Below are 24,213 nucleotides of genomic sequence, written 5' to 3'. Positions count from 1 at the left end.
TTGTTGGCACCCCAGAAATTTTTCCAGAAAATCAAGTATTTCTTATAGAAAAGTATTGCTATACACATGTTTATTCCCTTTGTGTGTATTGGAACAAAACAAAAAAAGGGTGGAAAAAAAGCAAATTGGACATAATGTCACACAAAACTCGAAAAATGGGCTGGTCAAAATTCTTGGCATCCTTAACTTAATATTTGGTTGCACATCCTTTGGAAAAAATAACTGAAATCAGTCGCTTCCTATCGCTTCTTACACCTCTCACCCGGAATTTTGGACCACTCTTCCTTTGCAAATTGCTCCAGGTCTCTCTTATTGGAAGGGTGCCTTTTCCCAACAGCAATTTTAAGATCTCTCCACAGGTGTTCAATGGGATTTAGGTCTGGACTAATTTCTGGCCACTTTAGAACTCTCCAGCGCTTTGTTGTCATTAATTTCTGGGTGCTTTTTGAGGTATGTTTGGGGTCATTGTCCTGCTGGAAGACCCAAGATCTCGGACGCAAACCCAGCTTTCTGACAATGGGCTCTACAGTGTGACCCAAAATCCTTTGGTAATCCTCAGATTTCATGATGCCTTGCACACATTCATGGCACCCAGTGCCAGAGACAGCAAAACTACCCCAAAACATCATTGAACCTCCACCATATTTCACTGTAGGTACTGTATTCTTGGTCTCATATGTCCACAAGATGTTTTCCCAGAAGGATTTTGGCTTACTCAAGTATGTTTTGGCAAACTGTAGTCTTGCTTTTTTATGTCTGTGTCAGCAGTGGGGTCCTCTTGGGTCTCCTGCCATAGCGTTTCATTTCATTTAAATGTCGACAGATAGTTCGCGCTGACGCTGATGCTCCCCGAGCCTGCAGGACAGCTTGAATTTCTTTGGAACTTGTTTGGGGCTGCACCATCCGGACTATCCTGCGTTGCAACCTTTCATCAATTTTTCTCTTCCGTCCACGCCCAGAGAGATTAGCTAAAGTGCCATGGGTTTCAAACTTCTTGATAATGTTGCGCACTGTGGACAAAGGCAAATCTAGATCTCTGGAGATGGACTTGTAACCTTGAGATTGTTGATATTTTTCCACAATTTTGGTATTCAAGTCCTCTGACAGTTCTCTTCTCCTCTTTCTGTTGTCCATGCTTAGTGTGGCACACACAGACACACAATGCAAAGACTAATGCTGGCCATACACTATACGAGAAATCGGCCGAAAAATCGTTCGTATGGACACTTCGTTCGTTTTTCGGCAAGTTAGTGGGTACAAATCGATAATCGTTTGTGACGTTTTTGTGGAAAAAAAACGAACGGCATGTTTGGAAAATTTCTGCCGAACGTACGATAAATTGCAAGGTTAATGTGTTTCCCGTCCGAACTGCCTGCACTAGGTATATGTAAAAAAACGAACACAAAATTATTTATTCATGTCCACTGAACAGATTATCGGACATTATATGATGGCACGATCGTTTGCGGTCACGGTCGAACGTTCGTTTTTCGAAAATGGGTTCGGCCGATTTTCTGTATAGTGTATGGCCAGCATTAGTGAACTTTACTTTTTATCTGCTTTCAGGTGTGATTTTTATATTGCCCACACCTGTTACTTGCCCCAGGTGAGTTTAAAGGAGCATCCCATGCTTGAAACAAGCTTATTTATCCACAATTTTGAAAGGGTGCCAAGAATTTTGACCAGCCCATTTTTGGAATTTTGTGTGACATTATGTCTAATTTGCTTTTTTTTGTTTTGTTCCAATACGCACAAAGGGAATAAACGTGTATAGCAAAACATATGTTACTGCAATACTTTTCTGTGAGAAATACTTGATTTTCTGGAAAAATTTCTGGGGTGCCAACAATTTCGGCCATGACTATATGATTTTGTTAAATTTATACAAATTTTATTGTAAAATTTTCCTTTAATGTATGGCCAGCCTAACATGCAGGGACATATATTTCATAGCTCTAATTGCCTTTACAAATTCCTATTTAATTATCTTAATCTAAAGGTAATTTTAAATAGGGTGACTGTTGCGGAGGGAAAAAAGCATTTTGCTGCACTAAGCCGACTTTCTGTCTAGTCTGTTCATGAAATTGAGCTATGCAGCAATCCGCTTATGCATAGCCTCAACAGACCAAAATGATGTAATGCAGTAGACTACATTAATCTAAAGTAAAGTTAAGAACATCAGAAGATTGTTACGGTCTAACCAGTGGTAACAGTTTGTACCTCTGCAAGGAGGTTCATTTACTTGTGTTTCAGGTTGGGTGCAATTTTATATTTTTCTTTCCTATATTGAATTTTGACATCCTTGAATAAATGGATCCCTGTTGTCAATCCAATTAATATACTGTACTTTCTGAAAGTGTATTTTGGTTAAAAATAAAGAAAAATCAAAACACCTCCATCCCACAGAATGTTTCTATGTCATACATTTGAGACTTAAGAGGTTTAACCCTTCCAGTGCCAGGCCCCCTGCATTCCACTTTTAAAGTCGGGTGGCCGGACCATCTTTGCAATTTTTCCTTTTTTTTTTTCTTTTTTTCTTAAAGCTTTCAGAGTTTGCAAAAGACCCCCTAAACCATATATTTTCTAAAAGCACATGACAAGTAGAATAAAAAGAAGATGCTGCTGATTTTTAGGGCCTCATAATATTAGTTTATCAAAACTATATTTTCACTAAAAATACACTTAAATCATTATTAGCGGATACAAACACAGCAAATTTTACAATTTCTGCTAAAATCCTACCAAATATAAAAGGTTAACCAGTATTGAGTTAATACAAATATATAAATACAAAAAACAAATATATTTGTACATTTTTAATGGCGCCTTTTTGCAAAATTGTGAAAAGCAAACGTTCGCAAAACTGTGAATAACCAAATTTCTCTAAAAAAAAAAATCTGTTGGTTTTCATTTTTCACTTAGTTTTTCAAGTTTGTAAAATATCCTCCATAGGGCCATGTTTATGCTTCCTGGGCGCATAAACATGGCCCTGTGAATGAGCCTTAAAGTCTAGTACACATGAGCCGAATGTCAGCTGGCATTCAATAGAAACCAGCTGACATTCTACCCTTTTCATGTACGGTCCGTTCAGCCAGCTTCTGTCAAAGGCTCATGAATGAAAAAGGTCTGCTGACCAGATTGTCTTAATCTTGCAGGGGGCGTCCCCATGTCAGAACACAATAGAACAGCAGGAGAGATCACTGTACTAACATCAGACTGTTAGTACAGTGGCTCTAACCTGAGCAGTCAGTTTTTTTTTTTTTTGTTCAACCCAGCATACAAGGCTTTAATGTGTTTAAATGCAATTAGTTTAGATAGCTGCATCTGTGCTGAAAAAAGAATCCTCCTCATAAAAAATTTTTTGGGCAATTTGCTGAAACCAAAGTAGTGGAACACAAAAAAGTGAGTAAAGTTTGGCTTTGAGTATACCTTTTTATGAGTTGCATGAAAATATGAAATTTCCAAATTAAGACAGTGAATCCAGCAATTTTAATAAATGTTGAAAACCAATATCCTTGTGTTGCTTATCCTTTCTTTGCCATTTTTTCTTCTTCCTTTTTTTTTTTTTTTTTTTTTTAATCCAGTTTGGATATACATACCTCAGTGGCCTTTCTAAAAGGGGAATGTGAAAAGGATGTCCAGATAAGATTGTAAATAAGATTATAAAGGGTCTGAAAGCCTTATCCATTGAGTCAGACGATAGGATTTCCTCCAGGGAGTAATCTAGCTCCTAACAGAGTGTCAAATTGGACTTAAATATGCATAACAAGCAAAGCTAATAGCTGTGGGAGCTGAAGGTGTTTTAAGCCGCTTGGCCATATGAAGTGGCGATTTGCTATTTATGCAACATGACTCAGTTAAAGTGATTCTAAAGGTTCCAGTTTTATTTTTTTGAAAACAAACATGTTTTACTTACCTGCTCTGTGCAGTGGTTTTTCACAGAGCGGTCACCAGCCTCCTCTTCTCGGGTCCCCCATTAGCACTCCTTGCCCCTCCCCCTTGCTGAGTGCCCCCAGAGCAAGCTTCTTGTCTTAGGGACACACAGAGCAAGGCTCAGTCCTGCCTCCTGCTCCCTCCTTACTGGCGGTGATTGACAGCAGAGATGAGGAGGAAGAGACCCGGGAGGGCAGAGGGATTGCAATGGGGCTCAGGTAATAAATAATAAATTAAAAAAAAAAAAAATAAATATATATATATATATATATATATATATATATATATATATATATATATATATATATATATATATATATATATATATATATATATATATACACGACGAGCCTCTTTTTGAGATTTGTTGTTTACAAGTTGAAAATAGGTTTTTTTTTTTTTGCTAGAAAATTACTTAGAACCCCCAAACACTATACATTTTTTTTTCCTAACACCCTAAAATGGCGGTCATTGCAATACTTTCTGTTACACCATATTTGCACAGCGGTCTTACAAGCGCACTTTCTTTGGAAAAAAATACACTTTTTTTAATTAAAAAATAAGACAACAGTAAAGTTGGCCCAATTTTATTTTTTTATATTGTGAAAGATAATGTTACGCTGAGTAAATTGATACCCAACATGTCACGCTTCAAAATTGCGCCCGCTCCAATGGCGACAATCTTTTATCCTCCATAGGCGACGTTTAAAAAAATTCTACAGGTTGTATGTTTTGAGTTACAGAGGAGGTCTAGGGCTTGAATTATTGCTCTCGCTCTACCGATCGCGGCAATATCTCACATGTGTGGTTTGAACACCGTTTGCATGTGCGGGCGCTACTCACATATGCATTCGCTTCTGCACGCGTGCTCGGCGGAATGAGGTGCGTTTTTTAAAAAAATTTTTTTTTTTTTTTTTTTTCTTATTTATTTTACCTTTTTATTTTTACGCTGTTCTTCTTTTTAAAAAAAATTGTGTCACTTTTATTCCTATTACAAGCAATGTAAACACCCCTTGTAATAGAAAACAAGCATGACAGTACCTCTTAAATATGGGGTCAAAAAGACCTCCGATCTCATATTTACACGAAAATGCAGTAATAAAAAAAAAAAGATAAAAAATGTCCCTTTAAGAGCTATGGGCGGATATGACGTTTTGACGTGGCTTCCACCCTGCAATGGTATGGAGACGGGTGGGGGCCATCTTCCCCTCACTCGTCTCCATACCACAGAGGAGAAAGGATCCGATCGCCTCCACCGCTGCCGACGGCACCGGAGTGCGACGGGAGGGGGGGGGGGGGAGTTCCCTCTACCGCCGCCAATAAGTGATCTCGCTGCGAATCCGCCGCAGAAACCACTCTTATCGGAAAGTGGACCGCCAGCCGAAGAAGGGGATACCGGGGTTATGGCAGCTAGCTGCTGCCATAACGATATTCCTCTTCAAAGTTAGGACATACATCGGCGTGCAGCGGTCCGTAAGTGGTTAACCTTTCAATTTATCGTCCGTTCGGCAGAAGTTTTCCAAACTTTTCCTTAGTGTTTTTTTTTTTTTTTTTTTGAGCTCAAAAACGTCGCAAACGATTTTTTTGATTTGTGCCCATTGGCTGGACGAAAAACGATTGCCCTCCTAGTGCATCCCCTCCCACAGGATGCATACAAAAAGAAAACCACCCTGAAATGTAAAAGCAAAGGGTAAATAAAAGGCAATATCAAACAGGCAAACATTATACACCATTAAAGGGGCAGGAGAAGACCTCATGTAGAGTAACAGCAATGGGAAAAAAACACCTAGGCCGCAACAGGGAGTGTTATGTACCTGAACCAAGTGTCAGGCTAAGGCAGCCTCATGTAAGAGTAGGTGTAGCTCTGGTTATCAGATCCCTAAAGCATTTCGCTAGTATGACTAGAATCATTCCCCCCTCGGATAAAAAAAATCACATCTGAGACGTATATCCCCCAGATCTTGGACCAAACAGAGCCTGCAGCAACACTTCAGTTTCAAAAATGCAGATTGGTACATTTATTTAGTATTAAGACTCACCTATCACCCACCTAACATCGCTTCCTTCCCTCTCCTTTCTCCCCTTCCTTATCCTCCCCATACCCCTTCTCCTCCTGCTCTGCCACCCTTCTTTCTGCCCTGATATTACCCCTAACCAGGGGTATCATTGTGACAGACTTTTCGCTTAAAATTCTGCACACAGCCATACTTGTTTTCTTACAATATTTACAATCACCCAAGATACTGTTTATGTGTATTTGCTTCTATGTACAGTCGGGGAGCTTTCCCCCTCAGTTTGGAATTTTGTATGCTTTTTTTTTTCTCTCAATAAAAATCTATTGAAAGAAAAAAAAAAGTAGGTGTAGCAGGGGCTTTTCAAAAAGTTAGTGAGGGGACCTCTACTTTCTTCCAGTGTAGTAAAATCGCTTTACGAGCATGAAATGGGGTCACAGTAAGTAGGGTTCTCTGCGCCCTAAGTGGCGCCAGCCCTTCCACCAACCCAAGGAGACACATGGAGATGGTTTTTGATGTTTGAAGAGCAGTAAGGTTTTCTGGGGCTGGATTACCCCTTGCCAGAAGTCCTGAATTAATGGACAGTGCCAAAAAATATGTTCAAAATTAACTGGAGAGGACCTACAACGCCAGCAGTCTGCTGAATCAGAATGATGCTTTCTAGCCAGCCTGGCTGGTATGTTTTAAATTCTGTGTAGCATTTTGAATTGAATGAGTTCCTAGCCAACACAAGGTAACAAAAGGCATAATAGTTGACTTAAAAGCTGAAAAGGATTTTGCAATGTTGAGATAGCCGTAAAGGCCTAGTATTTATATGTTTCAAGCCACGGTTGGATCATGCTGAAAATTCTGCCTATAGTTATTTAAAGCTAGGAATTACCGTATTTATTCGTGCATAACATGCACTTTGTGCCCCTGAAAATAGGGGGCGAATCATGTGTGCGTGTTATACGCCGATACCTGGCTGCCTTGGAGGGGAAGGAGGGGGCAAGTGCCACTGGATTACACAGAACCGGGATCTCCTGTGTACTCGCTGTCGCAGGCACACATAGTTCCGCCTCTTGTCCCAGCTCCTAGCATTGATGTCACATATCCCGTCACTGGACCGGTGTTCTGTTTATCATGGGAGCCGGGCCAGGAGGCGGGAGTGTGAGTGACTGCGAGTGCCAAGTACACAGGAGATCCTGGCTCTATGTAATCTGGCACTGGTGAGGCTGCATTGATGGGCACTGGTGAGGCTGCATTGATGGGCAAAGGCAAGGCTGCAGATGGGCACTGATTAGGTTGCAATTATGGGCATTTTTGAGGTTGCAGATGGGCACTGATTAGGCTGCAATAATGGGCAATGGCGAGGCTGCAAAAGGCCACTGATCAGGCTTCAATGGTGAGGCTGCAGACGGGAACTGATCAGGCTGCAATGATGGGTAATGGTGAAACTACAGATGGGCACTGATCAGGCTGCAATGGTGAGGCTGCAGATGGGCACTGATCAGGCTGCAATGGTGAGGCTGCAGATGGGCACGGATCATGCTGCAATGGTGAGGCTACAGATGGGCACTGATCAGGCTGCAATGGTGAGGCTGCAGATGGGCACTGATCAGGCTGCAATGGTGAGGCTGCAGATGGGCACTGATCAGGCTGCAGATGGGCACTTGATCAGGCTGCAATGGTGAGGCTGCAGATGGACACTGATTATGCTGCAATGGTGAGGCTACAGATGGGCACTGATCAGGCTCCAATGGTGAGGCTGCAGATGGGCACTAATCAGGCTGCAGATGGACACTGATTATGCTGCTATGGTGAGGCTACAGATGGGTAATGATCAGGCTGCAATGGTGAGGCTACAGATGGATACTGATCACGCTGCAATGGTGAGGCTACAGATGGGCACTGATCAGGCTCCAATGGTGAGGCTGCAGATGGGCACTAATCAGGCTGCAGATGGACACTGATTATGCTGCTATGGTGAGGCTACAGATGGGTAATGATCAGGCTGCAATGGTGAGGCTACAGATGGGTACTGATCACGCTGCAATGGTGAGGCTGCAGATGGGCACTTGATCAGGCTGCAATGGTGAGGCTGCAGATGGACACTGATTATGCTGCAATGGTGAGGCTACAGATGGGCACTGATCAGGCTCCAATGGTAAGGCTGCAGATGGGCACTAATCAGGCTGCAGATGGACACTGATTATGCTGCTATGGTGAGGCTACAGATGGGTAATGATCAGGCTGCAATGGTGAGGCTACAGATGGGTACTGATCAGGCTGCAATGGTGAGGCTACAGATGGGTACTGATCACGCTGCAATGGTGAGGCTACAGATGGGCACTGATCAGGCTCCAATGGTGAGGCTGCAGATGGGCACTAATCAGGCTGCAGATGGACACTGATTATGCTGCTATGGTGAGGCTACAGATGGGTAATGATCACGCTGCAATGGTGAGGCTACAGATGGGCACTGATCAGGCTCCAATGGTGAGGCTGCAGATGGGCACTAATCAGGCTGCAGATGGACACTGATCATGCTGCAATGGTGAGGCTGCAGATGGGCACTGATCAGGCTGCGAATGGGCACTGATCAGGCTGCAGATGGGCACTTGATCAGGCTGCAATGGTGAGGCTGCAGATGGGCACTGATCATGCTGCAATGGTGAGGCTGCAGATGGGCACTGATCATGCTGCAATGGTGAGGCTGCAGATGGGCACTAATCATGCTGCAATGGTGAGGCTGCAGATGGACACTAATCAGGCTACAATGGTGAGGCTGCAAATGGGCACTGATCAGGCTACAATGGTGAGGCTGCAAATGGGCACTGATCAGGCTGCAATGGTGAGGGTGCAGATGGGCACTTGATCAGGCTGCAGATGGGCACTTGATCAGGCTGCAGTGGTGAGGCTGCAGATTGGCACTGATTAGGCTGCAGTGGTGAGGCTGCATTATTGGGCACTGGTGAGACTGCATTGATGGGCACTGACCCTTATTTTGCTTCAAAGTCCTTCATTTAAAATGTACGTTTTTTTTTTTTTTTTTTTTTTTCCTGAAACTTACCTCTTAAAATGAAGGTGCATGTTATACGCTGATAAATATGGTAAATAAAGGGGATTGTGGTCTGAACTGCTGTGTAGATCACTACTTGTACGAAACCCCCCTACATGAGGCGATCTACTCCAGGACACAATGAAACAAAGCTGCTCTGATATTGGCTGATTAAGGGAACCATAATTGAGAAAGTATCAGGGGAAGTTAATTTTAAAGTGACCTGTAAACTAGAGAAATGTCTTATATCCACAACTTTCAAAATGTGACTCACCAGACAATCCAATTAAAGGATTGCATTATCTACATACAAGGAGATTTTCTGTGTGAATGAGTTAACACCATGATCCCCACTTCCTGGAACCATCAGTTTTTCAGTTGTAATGGCAAGTAATTGTCTCTGCGCAACTTTATCATGGAACAGAGGCCCTTATTGAGGTCCCGTTCACACTAGTGCGCGTTTATTTTTCTTCCCTGCGTCTGCTGTTGCATTGCAGTGTACAACAATGTAAATCATGTTATTCTCCAAATAGTGCCTGTTCACATACATGCCACATGGTGCAGTTCGATTTTTTTTTTTTTCTTTTTTGAAAGGTGCAACTGCTTTTTTTTGGTGCAGCACAGTGCATTTTTGACCCCATAGACTTCAATGAGGGAGCATGAAATGCACATCCATTTCTGGTTTATTTTTGGCAGGGTCTCCTGCATAGAAAAAAAACATCATTTAAAAAATGCATATAAAACACAAAAACATGTACAGTGCCTTGAAAAAGTATTCATACCCCTTGACATTTTCCACATTTTGTCATGGTACAACCAGAAACGTAACTGTATATTGGAATTTTATGTGGTAGACCAACACAAAGTAGCACATAATTGTGAAGTGGAAGAAAAATTATACATGGTTTTCAAAATTTTTTACAAAGAAATATGTGAAAAATGTGATGTGCATTTGTATTCAACCCCCTGAGTGAGTCCTTTGCAAAACCACCTTTCGCTGCAATTACAGCTGCAAGTCTTTTTGGGGATGTCTCTACCAGCTTTACACATCTAGAGTGACATTTTTGCTCATTCTTCTTTGCAAAATAGCTCAAGTTCTCTCAGATTGGATGGAGAGCGTCTGTGAACAACAATTTTCAAGTTTTGCCACGGATTATTAATTGGATTCAGGTCTGGACGTTGACTGGGTCATTCAAACACATAAATATGTTTTTGATCTAAACTGCTCCATTGTAGCTCTGGCTGTATGTTTAGAGTTGTTTTCCTGCTGGAGGGTGAACCTCCATCCCATTCTCAAGTCTTTTGCAGACTCAAACAGGTTTTCTTCTAAGATTGCCCTGTCTTTGGCTCCATCCATCTTCCCATCAACTCTGTCCCGCTTCCCTGTCCCTGCTGAAGAAAAGCATCCCCACATGAAGTGTTCAGAGTGATGTGCAGTGTTAGTTTTCCACCCCACATATAGTTTTGCTTTTAGGCCAAAAAGTTTGATTTTGGTCTCCTCTGACCAGAGCACCTTCTTCCTCATGTTTGCTGTGTCCGCCACATGGCTTCTCGCAAACGGGACTTCTTATGGCTTTGTTTAAAAAATGGCTTTCTTCTTGCCACTTTTCCATAAAGGCCAGATTTGTGGAGTGCACAACTAATAGTTGTCCTGTGGACAGATTCTCCCACCTGAGCTGTGGATCTCTGCAGCTCCTCCAGAGGTACCATGGGCCTCTTGGCTGCTTCTCTGATTAATGCTCTCCTTGCCTGGCCTGTCCGTTTAGGTGGACGGCCATGTCTTGGTATGTTTGCTGTGCCATACTCTTTCCATTTTTGTATGATGGATTAAACAGTGCTCTGTGAGATGTTCAAAGCTTGGGATATTTTTTTTATAACCTAATCCTGCTTTAAACTTCTTCACAACTTTATCCCTGACCTGTCTGTTGTGTTTCTTGACCTTCATGATGCTGTTTGTTTACTAAGGTTCTCTAACAAACCGCTGAGGGCTTCACCGAACAGCTGTAATTTATACTGCGATTAAATTACACACAGGTGGACTAATTAGGTGATTTCTGAAGGCATTTGGTTCCACTAGATTTTAGTTAAGGGTACCAGAGTAAAGGGGGTTGAATGCACGCCACACTTTTCAGTTATTTATTTGTAAACATTTTTGAAAACCATTTATCATTTTCCTTCCACTTACAATTATGTGCCACTTTGTGTTGGTCTATCACATAAAATCCCAATAAAATACATTTACGTTTTTGGTTGTAACATGACAAAATGTGGAAAATATCAAGGGGTATGAATACTTTTTCAAGACGCTGTATAAAAATGTGTAAAAACATGCTATAAAAATGTCTAGAAACATATTGTCAAGCTCCTTTGACTCCCAGTGTCATGCCATTGTGGCCCCTACAAAATAATGCACAGTTTATTTGCAGCAAAATTCAGGCTGCCTGTCGTATGTAGTGCTTTTCATATATACAGTATCTCACAAAAGTGAGTACACCCCTCACATTTTTGTAAATATTAAATTATCTCTTCATGTGACAACACTAAGCCCTGGTTCACACAGGGGCGACTTGTCAGGCGACTTAGCCGCCTGACAAGTCGCGTCCCGTTCTGTGCTACGGAACCGTTCTAATAGGAGCGCCGCAAGTCGCTCCAACTTAGAAAAAGGTTCCTGTAGTATTTTTGGGGCGACTTCAGGCGACTTGCATTGACTTCTATACAGAAGTCGTTTTGCAAGTCGCCGCTGAAGTCGTGTGCAGGTCACCTCTGTGAGTCGACCTGCAAGTCATGCCGCCCCTGTGTGAACCGGCAGTGAAGAAATGACACTTTGCTACAATGTAAATTAGTGAGTGTACAGCTTGTATAACAGTGTAAATTTGCTATCCCCTCAAAATAACGCAACACACAGCCATTAATGTGTAAACTGCTGGCAACAAAAGTAAGTACACCCCTAAATGAAAATGTCCAAATTGGGGGCAATTCGCCATTTTCTTTCGGTGTCATGTGACTTGTTAGTGTTACAATGTCTCAGGTGTGAATGGGGAGCAGGTGTTATAAGTTTGGTGTTATCGCTCTCACTCTCTCATACTGGTCACTGGAAGTTCAATATGGCACCTCATGGCAAAGAACTCTCTGAGGATCTGGAAAAAAGAATTGTTGCTCTTCATAAAGATGGCCTAGGCTATAAGAAGCTTGCCAAGATCCTGAAACTGAGCTGCAGCACAGTGGCCAAGACCATACAGCAGTTTAACAGGACAGGTTGCACTCAGAACAGGCCTCGCCATGGTTAATCAAAGAAGCTGATTGCATGTGCTCAGCGTCCTATTTGGGTAATAGACATATGAGTGCTGCCAGCATTGCTGCAGAGGTTGAAGGGGTGGGGGGTTAGCCTGTCAGTGCTCAGACCATACGCCGCACACTGCATCAAATTGGTCTGCATAGCTGTCATCCCACAAGAAAGCCTGCAAACAGTTTGCTGAAGACAAGCAGACTAAGGACATGTATTACTGGAACCATGTCCTGTGGTCTGATGAGACCAAGATATACTTATTTGGTTCAGATGGTGTCAAATGTGTTTCGTGCCAAGCAGGTGAGGAGTACAAAGACAAGTACTTCTTGCCTGCTGTCAAGCATGGTGGTGGGAGTGTCATGGTCTGGGGCTGCATGAGTGCTGCCGGCACTGGGGAGCTACAGTTCATTGAGGGAATTATGAATGCCAACATGTACTGTGACATACTGAAGCCGAGCATGATCCCCTCCCTTCGGAGACTGGGCTGTAGGGCAGTATTCCAACATAATGGCCCCAAACACACCTCCAAGATGACCACTGCCTTGCTAAAGAAGCTGAAGGTAAAGGTGATGGCCAAACATGTATCCAGACCTTAACCCTTCTGAGCATCTGTGGGGCATCCTCAAACAGAAGGTAGAGGAGTGAAAGGTCTCTAACAATCCACCAGCTCCGTGATGTCGTCAAGAGGACTCCAGTGGCAACCTGTGAAGGTCTGGTGAACTCCATGACCAAGAGGGTGCTGGAACACTTTGGACCCAATTTGGACATTTTCACTTAGGGGTGTACTCACTTTTGTTGCCAGCAGTTTAGACATTAATGGCTGTGTGTTGTTATTTTGAGGGGATAGCAAATTTACACTGTTATACAAGCTGTACACTCACTACTTTACATTGTAGCAAAGTGTCATTTCTTCAGTGTTGAGTTATAATAAAATATTTACAAAAATGTGAGGGGTGTACTAACTTTTGTGAGATACTGTATGTTTGTGTATTGCCTTAAGACTATTCCAGGTTTTGAAGATTTGTCCTCTAGACATTTTATACCTAGAAATGACCCAATTTTCACAACACCCTGTACCATAGAATACCTCTTGTTTTGCATTGAAGAGTACATATTTTTCATGTTACAGCTGCTGTTGAAAACTGTAATTTCGGGTAACTATATCCTGAACACTTCTGGGTTCATGTAGATTTTTTTCAGCAGACATGTAGTAGAGGATCCTGGAGTCTGTACCGTCTCTCTTTTTCTTGAACTTTCTCAATGAATCTTTCTGGACTCCCTAACCCACATGTGTCAAACACAAGGCTAAATCCGGCCCTTCAGGCAATTTCGTTTGGTCCTCACACTTTTTCTGCAGCCGCGACACCCCCTTTGCCTCTGCCCCACCTTGACTCAGCAGTTGGCAGCAGAGAGGAGGACAGAACTTCTCCATATTCTGCCCCTCTCTGTGCAGCAGCAGAACCGCCTCATCGTTCTCTCCCCTTGTCTCGGCATTCAGCAGACTCTGGCAGCTAACTCTAGACCTTCTCTGGTCCTCCTCCAGACCCTGCACTTTTTGCTTCCCATCTCCGCCTCCAGCTTCTTCCCGGAAGCAGCACATAGTAAGGGGATGCACTGTGATGAAAGGGAGGGTGAGGGTCTTCTGATGATGCGGGTTGGTGTGCTCTGGACATCTAGTCAGATACAACTGGCCCTTTGAGGGTGACTGTAATGCTTTAAAAAAGCACCCTCACAATCCAATTCAGACAAACCTAATCTTGGCCATGATTTTTTCTTTAGTCTCCAGGTATCCACTCCATTCTCATCAGTCACAATAGGTTGGTTTACTAAAGGCAACTAAGCTCTTGCATGTTAAGTTGCACTTTGCAAGGAAATTTACTCCAGAGCTTAGTGAATGAGGTGAAACTCTGCCGACTTTCATCATCCAATTACAAATTATGTGCAAGCAAAAATGCTGTTTTTTTTTGTTTGTTTTTCTTGCACGTGATTGGGTATTCTATGCAAAGGGAAATTTCAGCCTGTTTGCCTTTTAGTAAATTGCCCCCATTGTTGCATCATATATAGATCACTTATTACTTTTCAAACATACCTAAACAGAAGTATAAAAATGTAATGTATTGCAGATTATCAGCCCTTGCTCGAAAAACGAATACGAACGCAGCAACCACATCTAAGTACATTTTCTGAAAGTACAGAAAAATACACGTTGACCCTGCCAGAAATTCAGCATCTTTGTAATTTCCTGTACACTGGACTGGAATCTCAAACAACATTTTGAGATTTAAAAAAGCAAAAGTAAAGGCTGGAGCCAATGAAAATCAGCTAAAAGGTTTTGTCCTTTTTTAAATGCTTTAACAGACAGCCATAAAAAGCCATTACATTTCTGCCCTCATGCCTTAATCATGGCTGAGACCCGAAACAAATTGGATTTTTATTTAACCACTTCAATACTGGTCACTTTCACCCCCTTCCTGCCCAGTCCAATTTTCAGCTTTCAGCGCTGTCATATTTTGAATGACAATTGCGCGGTCATTCAACACTTTTTTTTTTTTTTGGTGGTATTTGATCACCACTGGGGTTTTTGATTTTTTGCTCTTCAAATAAAAAAACCTGAAAATTTGTTTCGGTTACAAAACTTTGTAAATAAGTAAGTTTTCTCCTTCACTGATGGGCACTGATGAGGAGGCACTGATGAGGCGGTACTGATTGGCACTGATGAGCCGGTACTGATTGGCACTGATAAGCACTAATACGCAGCACTGATGAGCACTAACACTGATCAGGAGACACTGACAGGCAATCACTAATTGGGCCAAGAGTGCCACCCTAAAGGGCACTGATTGCCATCCCTGGTGGTCTCCAGTGGGAATCCTTAATTGGTCTGCAATGATGATCATTGCACTGATTTTCAGTTCACCCCCCCCCCCCCCCCCCCCCCCCCCCCGTCAGGAGAGAAGCCAATCGACTCTCCTCTAGTTGCTTCTGTCAGCTTTTCCCGTTTACCATGTGATCAGCTGTGTCCAATCAGCTGATCACAGTATAAAGAGCCTACGTCAGAGGCTCTTTACCTCGATTGGAGATACGGTGTGTCAGATTGACACACCACACCACCGATCACCATGCTGCATGCCCCCACGGCTTATCCTGATGGACCTCATATGACGTCCAATCAGGGTAATGCAACTACTTTCCGGCTGTCATTTTGCTATATGGCGGGCGGAAAGTGGTTAATAAAGGACTATGCATTTTAGCTGTTTTCCACTGGCTCTAGCCTTTACTTTTTTGCTCACTTGAAGATTGAAGGTGTGCAGAGACCTTTGAGGCTGGGAGCCGTGTCTTGGATGCTGAGGATGATTCACAGGAGGTGGTAGCTCTATACACTTGTTCCAATGTTTTGAGCTTTCCCCCAGTTATCTTCTGTAATGTAATGTTTATAGTCCATTCAGAAAATCAGCCTAGGGTGACAATGCTGCTCCTTCATAGGTACAGTACATGAATGAGTGTTGTCACTCTAGGACATGAAGTGTGTTCTTGGCAGGTTCTCCAAGAGGAAAAAAAAGCATAAAAACAGAAAACAAATTAAGCCACATCTAAGGACTGGTAATTTGTAACATATAATATGTTTGCTTTTTTTGGATTTAGATTAGCTTTTTCTTTTTGTTTTCTTCCCCTCATCTCTTTGTACAGGTAATGACCCTTAATATTCATATGTTTTGCTAAACTGTGTTTAGCAGTCTTTAGAACATTGTATGTATTGTATTACCTGTACTACCCCTAGTTATATCAGTTACTCTTTACAGTGGCACACAAGATCATATCTCCAATATAAATAAATTGTAAGCTGGCAAGAGACACGAAGTAACACTGCTACTTTTCATGCCTGCTGACACAGTACCCTACTTTATCTCCTGTTACCAAGTAAGGGAGTTGGTGAGGTCACTATAAAACCTTTGTGACTATAGAAAACAGTCATGAATGGAGTTTAAGAATATAACAGCAATTGGACCATCTTACCAAGACTCGCATGCTTTTCCACTTTACAAACCCGTTATAATGATTTTTTTCTGAATTTGCTACACATCTTGTACAACTGGTTTCAGAGTTGCAATGGCATCCAGATTCTTAATGCATACGCAGGGATGATGGAAGCCTGTACCGTAGGAGGCTGTCATTGCTGACTTCTGCTACATGGCTTTCGTGGTAATCTAATAATATCAATTCTTTCTAAGGCAGACTCAGAACAAGCATATTCATCTCACCAGGAATTCTAATTTTACTTGTTGCTTGCTTGTTCTGGGTCAGAGACTCCAGAGGCAGCTGGGCAATTAACATTTTCAGATGTAGGCCAGAAATGTCAGCCTACATAGTTATTTCAGAACAGGTTTCATTCTATACATTCAATTATAGCAGATAAAGGTCTTTATCCTTAATCGTCATTGAATCATAACATTGCTTTGAACTGTGCTGCCATTGTATATCAATGATAATTTGTGTTTTACATTTGCTTGAAAATTTAAAAGAAGCGCGGGATTGCATAAGAACAAACTAACTCATCTGTGTGGATGCAGAATATGTCCGATGCTGCAGTTGTCCCCTGCCAACTCTAAAGCCTAGTATACTTGGGCCGAATGTCGGGTGGCATTGGTCGGCTCAATAGAAACTGGCCGACATTCGGCCCATGTGTACTGCAGCCGGTCTGACAGAAGCAGGCCGTTCGGTTGACGCCTGACGATGGTACATGACCAAAAAATGTCTGCCGATCAGTGCTCTCTGCCAGTGGCTGAGAGCGCTGACACGAGTGTTCTGGCGGGAGCGCAAAGAGGTTGAGCCAGCTGCCTGTCAAGCATCTGGGTGGATCCTGATATGGTTGGAATCCTTCCGGAGCAGCCCACTGTTGGCTGAATCTGGAACACAGAAGTGCAGAACTAAGTGCACTCCTGTGACCCACATGAGAAGTATGACCAAAAAAGCTTTGGCCATACTTCTCGTTAAAGTGGTAATGAACTCAAGAAAAAAAAAATTGATGTAGTCCTTAGATGGCTTCATTTGTTTTCTCTTTTTTTTTTTTTTTCAGGCTTTCTTCCTTTATTTCACTCCGTTATCCTACCAGTAACATACTTCATGTCCTAGGGTGAATGTGCTCCCTTACTGTACTATATCTGTGAAGGAACAGCTTCTACAAAAAAAATAGCATTTCTTGAAAGAACCTATAAACGCTATACTTTTTAATTTTTTTTTTTTTGCTAGGATTTGATTGGAACCTGGTTTTCAAGTGGGACTATATGACACCAGAACAAAGGAGAACAAGACAAGGAAATCCAGTAGCCCCCATTAAGTAAGCATTTTTTGTGTCCTCTCTAAATTCATTTTTTATAAACTATAGGAATGAAATGTCTCTCATATACATATACTCACACTGGGGGAAACTTACAAAGTGTTGCATACGCACTATATATGTAAAAAATATTTGCAATTTCCTAAATGATTTTCCTTTGGCATTGTTAAAGGCTCAATTCATGACACTTTACACATGTAAAGTTTACACATTGATTTTTGCCAGTGGGGAAACCCCAAAAGGAGTCCGAACTATCAAGCTGGTGCTGCCAGACTTTTGTAAACTTCTTGGTGCAGGCCCGGCAATTATAGATTAGCTTAAACTTGGGTAGATCCTTATTGACCAGACTGTAAAAGTGTTGTATGGACGGTGCCGCTGCATTTTTCCAATTCAGCAAAATTAATTTATGAGCATAAAATAAAAGCAAACAAATCAAAATACGAGCATGTGTCCGAGATGCAATGTCATTCAAGATGCCCAGCAATCCAACTTCTGGGGTATAGGGGACTGGCAAATGAAGGGTGATGTCAAAAAAAGAGAACAGATCCTGCCAATATGTAGACAGGATTGCACAAGCCCAAAACATATGCAGACGCGCCTCCAAGGCTAAAACGAGGACAAGCGGCCACAGATCCAAATCCCATATGCGCCAACCTAGCAGGAGTATAGTGAAGATGGTGGCTAAACTTAATTTGACTAAATCTGTCATCAGTACAAATAAAATCCTGATAGCAAATCTCCGTAGCCTCCTCCCATACCTCCTCAGATATCCCAGGGACCAACACCAACCATTTATGGTGAGCAAGCTGGAAGGGGGTGGCCTCGGCATTAATCCTTATGTATCATTAAAAATGCATGGCTGTTGTAAACTTCTGGCATTTCCGATACAAAAACCACAGTGTAGGAGTAGCATAAAGAAGCTTGGCAAGACTCTAAATCTTGCCCTCTCACTAAAGAATATATGTTCTCAAAGATTCAGTCACAATTACAAGAAATACAACCAAAATATAAAGCATAATCTCACTCTATATTCCTGTCTTTAATGCATGTTCACTATTAGTCAGAAATTGTGGAAGATTACCTTATCCATGGCTGATCATGTTACTGAAATCCACAAAGTAAAATGTTGTAAATACTAATGTGTAATTAAACTCCCTTTTGTGAAGTGGGCAGCATTGTGTCCACGGCTGTATCTTCCCCGCTGGTTAGTCCTCAGGGGAGATTCCCCCCACATTGCTTTATGGATGGAACGCATGGTATTAATGTAGGATTTTTTTTCTATCAAGCCACACAAGAGGCATACCAAGAGATTTATCTGTAGTGTGAGGCGCTGACTGGTACGCTTTTGGATGGTGTTTGTGTGTTTGCTGTGATATTAAGGTGATTCTAAAGGCTGAAATTTTTTTACATTCATGCTGCGGTCAATCAAACTCTAACAAGGGAGCGGGGGGTGGGGCCGTGCCCTGCAGTCTGTCTGTGGACGCAGGCAGTGGGGCTCAGGAGCGAGCCCACATGATTGCCCCCATAGAAAGTGGCTTCCTATGGGGGCATTGGATGAAGAGGAAGAGCATCGGTGGGGGACCTGGTAATAAAGAGGATCTGGGCTGCTGTTTGTAAAACCATTGCACAGAGCAGGTAAGTATAACATGTTTGTTATTTTTGTTAAAAAAAAAATGACCTTTTTAGAAACACTTTTTAAAGTGGAAGTAAACCTGCAAATGTAATTTTTTCCAAAAACGGTTACATTTAAGAAATGCCTTAATGTAGAACTGCACTCACCTCCACTCCAGCACATTGGTATCCTGGAGCTCCCTCTCTGGCTGCTGACAATGCTGTTCAGTGCTGAGAGACATGGCCAAGGTAAGGGAGGCTGAAACCTGACCACCACTGAACAAGACACATAAGTTGAAATGTCAAGACTGAGCCAAAAAATATCTGAAGACAGATTTTTCAAAGGTTGTATGGACTAATGAGATGAGTGACCCTTGACGTTCCAGATGGATGGGCCTGTGGCTGGATCAGTAAAGGGCTCCACTTCAACTCAGATGCTGGCAAGGTGGAGTTTGGGTCCTGGTATGGGCTGGTATAATAATGCTGCACACTAGTAGCTGCCCAATAATTGCGCACACATACAGTGCCTTGAAATAATATTCATACCCCTTGAAATTTTCCACATTTTGTCATGTTACATCCAAAAATTGTAATGTTTTTTTGTGGGATTTTATGTGATAGACAAAAGTGGCACATAATTGTGAAGTGGAAGGAAAATGATTAATGGCTTTCAATTTTTTTTTTTTTTACAAATATCTGATGAAAAGTGCGGCATACATTTGTATTCAACCTCCCTGAGTCAATATTTTGTAGAACCACCTCTCTGCAATTACAGCTGCAAGTCCTTTTGGGTATGTCTCTACCAGCCTTACACATCTAGAGTGACATTTTTGCCCATTCTTTGCGAAATAGCTCAAGCTCTGTCAGATTGGATGGAGAGCGTCTGTGAACAGCAATTACCAAGTCTTGCCACAGATTCTCAATTGGATTTAGGTCTGGACTTTGACTGGGCCATTTTAACACATGGATATGCTTTGATCTAAACCATTCCATTGTAGCTCTGGCTGTATGTTTAGGGTCGTTCCCCTGCTGTAAGGTGAACCTCCGCCCCAGTCAAGTCTTTTGCAGACTAACAGGTTTTCTTATAAGATTGCCTTGTATTTGGCTCCGTCCATCTTTCCATCAACTCTGACCAGCTTCCCTATCCTTGCTGATAAAAAGCATCCCCACAACATGATGCTGCCACCACCATGTTTCACAGTGGGGATCGAGTGTTCAGGGTGATGTGCAGTTTGTTTTCCACCACACATAGTGTTTTGCTTTTTAGGCCCAAAAAATTAAATTTTGGTCTCCTGACCAGAGCACCTTCTTTCACATGTTTGCTGTGTCTCCCACGTGGCTTCTTGCAAACTGAAAACAGGACTTCTCATGGCTTTCTTTCAACAATGGCTTTCTGCTTGCCACTAATTCCATAAGGGCCAGATTTGTATAGTACACAACTAATAGTTGTCCTATGAATAGATTCTCCCACCAGAGCTGTGAACCTCTGCAGCTCCTCCAAGTTGCCATGGGCCTCTTGGCTGCTTCTCTGATTAATGCTCTCCTTGCCCGGCCTGTCAGTTTAGGTGGACGGCAATGTCTTGGTAGGTTTGCAGTTTTGCCATACTCTTTCCATTTTCAGATAATGGATTGAGCAGTGCTCCATGAGATGTTCAAAGCTTGGGATATTTTTTTTTATAACCTAACCCTGCTTTAAACTTCTCTGCAACTTAATCCCTGACCGGTCTGGTTTGTTCCTTGGCCTTTATGATGCTGTTTGTTCACTAAGGTTCTCTAACAAACCTCTGAGGTATTCACAGAACAGCTGTATTTATACTGAGATTAAATTACAGGTGGACTCTATTTACTAACTAGATGACTTCTGAAGGCAATTGGCTCCACTAGATTTTAGTTAGGGGTATCTGAGTATAGGGGGCTGAAAACAAATGCGTGCCACTTTTTTCACATATTTGTAAAAAAATGTTGAAAACCATTTATCATTTTTCTTCCACTTCGCAATTATGTGTCACTTTGTGTTGGTCTAGCACATAAAATCCCAATAAAATGCATTTACATTTTTGGCTGTAACATGACGACAAAATGTGGAAAATTTCAAGGAGGTATGAATACCTTTTCAAGGCACTGTATAAAAATGTGCAAAAACATGCTATAAAAATGTCTAAAAATGTATTGTCATGCTCCTTTGACAGTGTTGTGTCATTGTGGCCCCTACAAAATCATGCACAGTTTACTTGCTTTGAGGTAAAAAATGTTTAGTGACTTTGTATGAACGTATGGCCTGGTAAGGCCAGTTGTTCCATCGCTTGGAACTTTAAATGAAATCGTGGCCTGTGTCCCTGTCATGAATCAAAAAGGAGAGAGCAAGGGGTTGGGACTTTATATGAGGCCCGTGGTTGCAAAAAGTTAGATTGGTGGACATATTTGAGTTTTCATTGATTGCCATAGGATACAACCAAGCATAGCACGTAAATACACGTAACAATGATACAATGGTAATACAGCACATAGAATCATAAAATCAGTATCACATAATATAGCAAGCAATAGCCGTCCAGAGTTCACCAAAACAAATATTGAATAAAACAGTAATGCATAATGGTACTTGCAAAGCCTATGAACTCCTTGGTCCTAAGAGGGGGTATTGAAAGTAAACTTGATGTTCGAGTAGTGTTATTTGAAAACATGGTATATGGCAGCTCTACGCATTTCGTGGCTGGGAGGGCACTCGTCAGGAGAGAGCACAAAATGTATCTATGAGTAAAAGTTTAAGCTTAGATGATATGATATAACCGAACATGTATAGTGGTGGGGTGTGGGACCCCCAAACCAAATACCTGTTAAATCTCTATAGTCCGTATGATGGTGGTGTAATATTGGGTAACATGACCGTCCGAAAAAACAGTTTACTTGCAGCAAAATTCAGGCTGCATTTTCATGGCACTGTAGATATCCTCCTAAGAAAGCTAAAACCTCACTTTTTTACTTTCTTAAATATTCAGGTTTGAGGTTTAACATTCTGGATTGACCGAGGGCACTGTAGTTGCTCAATAATGAAATTAATCCTTAAAAATACAACTTGACTAATAATTGTGCACAGTGTAAAGTACTGACATATCACACCTGAGAAATATTTTTATAATCACATACAAGTGTGTCTTATGAACATGTTCTCACCAGAGAGTGGCATTAAGAGCACAATGCACAACAAAATCAGACATGTCTATTGGTCTTAAGTGTAGTAGAAAAGTTATGGTATTCGAATAATCGGTACTAAACAACTAATGTAATACTGTTGGTGTGGCTATTTATTCTTATTCTTTTAACCAGCTATTGCATTGGTTTTTGCAGTAACAGATATAAGACATGTATCAAAATCGCAAATTAGCATGTGAAAATTAAGCATATAGGAAGTAGTAAAAAAAAAAAAAAAATCAGTACACCAGAAATTTAATTTTATTTAGTGTTTGGCTTTTTAATTTCACACTCTGATATTTAATAAATACTAGCAAATATCTCCCAGCAACTAAACCTACTTGGTTATGAGTGAAAACAATGTGTAGACAATCTGTTTTATTCAGTTTTATGTTTTACTCTGATTAAACCATTTTCTGTCCTGTGAATTCTTAATGTACATTTTTATTTTTTTCTTTCCAGAACACCAATGATTGCTGGTGGGCTGTTTGTAATGGACAAGTTATACTTTGAAGAGCTGGGAAAGTATGATATGATGATGGATGTTTGGGGAGGTGAAAATTTAGGTATGTATGTTATATGTCAGGACGTATGTACTGAATGCTGTAGACAACCAATGAGTAAGGTTCTGTGTTGACAGGCTTTGGAGAATGTTGATGGCATCAGTTTGAGATGATTCTGAGATCATTTCGAATAACAGGTGCATTTGACCTGGAGTTGACCACCTTCTGACTGACTTCAAGCGGTTTTTGCATCCCCATAGACATGTAATTACAAATTGCACAGAAATGTAATAAAATATCTTGCAGCAGTGGCATTGCGATTCAGAGGTTTGTGTCAAAACCTGCTGCACTGGAAAAAATAGTTGTCCGTCCAGCGACATCTAGTGTGAATAGGCCCTTAAGAAAAACAATTACCACTGGGCTTGCAAATTATTAAATTGTGTGTGAGCTCTAATTTATTAACAAAAACTTGGTGTTATCTGTGTTTTATTTTTTGCAAGGTTGAATAAACTTTCCTTTTATGAAGATGGCTAAACATACACTATATTACCAAAAGTATTGGGGCGCATGAACTTTAATGGCATCCCATTCTTAGTCCGTAGGGTTCAATATTGGTCCACCCTTTGCAGCTATAACAGCTTCAACTCTTCTGGGAAGGCTGTCCACAAGGTTTTGGGAATGTTCGACCATTCTTCCAGAAGCGCATTTGTGAGGTCAGGTACTGATGTGGACAAGAAGGCCTGGTTCACAGTCTCCACTCTGATTCATTCCAAAGGACTCTGTGCAGGCCAGTCAAGTTCCTCCACCCCAAACTTGCTCATCCATGTCTTTATGGGCCTTGCTTTGTGCACTGGTCCAAATCATTTGGTGGAGGGAGGATTATGGTGTTGGGTTGTTTTTCAAGGGTTGGGCTTGGCCCCTTAGTTCCAGTGAAGGGAACTCTTAAAGCGGAGGTTCGCCCACCGCTGCAAAAAATAAAAGCCACCAGCTACTACAGCTGCTGGCTTGTAATAATTAGGACACTTGCCTGTCCTGGAGTCCAGCGATGTCGGCCCCGCAGCTAATGTTTCCATCAGCTGTCAGGTGCTGCCGCTGCCATTGCGGGTAAGGGAACCCGGCAGTGTAGCCTTATGGCTTCATGCCGGGAACCCTACTGCGCATGCGCGAGGCTGCACTCCTCTTTCCTACTGGCCCGGGGAGGGGGGAAGAGGTAGCCGAGTGGTGACATTAATGGCCGTGGCTGTGGCTCCTGGATGTGGGAACAGGATACCCGTCAGACAGGTATCCTGTCCCCCCTTTCC

General features: G+C 41.9%; 1 protein-coding gene across 2 annotated transcripts in view; it reads left to right on the top strand.

Moving 5' to 3' along the window:
• The window catches only part of GALNT2 (polypeptide N-acetylgalactosaminyltransferase 2), a 213,623-nt gene that overhangs the window by 150,091 nt on the left and 39,319 nt on the right, over positions 1 to 24,213 (top strand). For both annotated transcript variants that reach the window (XM_073627973.1, XM_073627974.1), the window contains 2 exons: positions 17,519 to 17,606; positions 22,872 to 22,975. In XM_073627973.1, coding sequence (XP_073484074.1) covers positions 17,519 to 17,606; positions 22,872 to 22,975 — 192 coding nt within the window. The remainder of the gene's footprint in view (positions 1 to 17,518; positions 17,607 to 22,871; positions 22,976 to 24,213) is intronic.

This window comes from Aquarana catesbeiana, linkage group LG04, assembly GCF_042186555.1.
Source record: "Aquarana catesbeiana isolate 2022-GZ linkage group LG04, ASM4218655v1, whole genome shotgun sequence".
In the NCBI taxonomy this organism is placed as follows: domain Eukaryota; kingdom Metazoa; phylum Chordata; class Amphibia; order Anura; family Ranidae; genus Aquarana; species Aquarana catesbeiana.
This window is presented reverse-complemented; position numbering and strand designations above follow the sequence as displayed.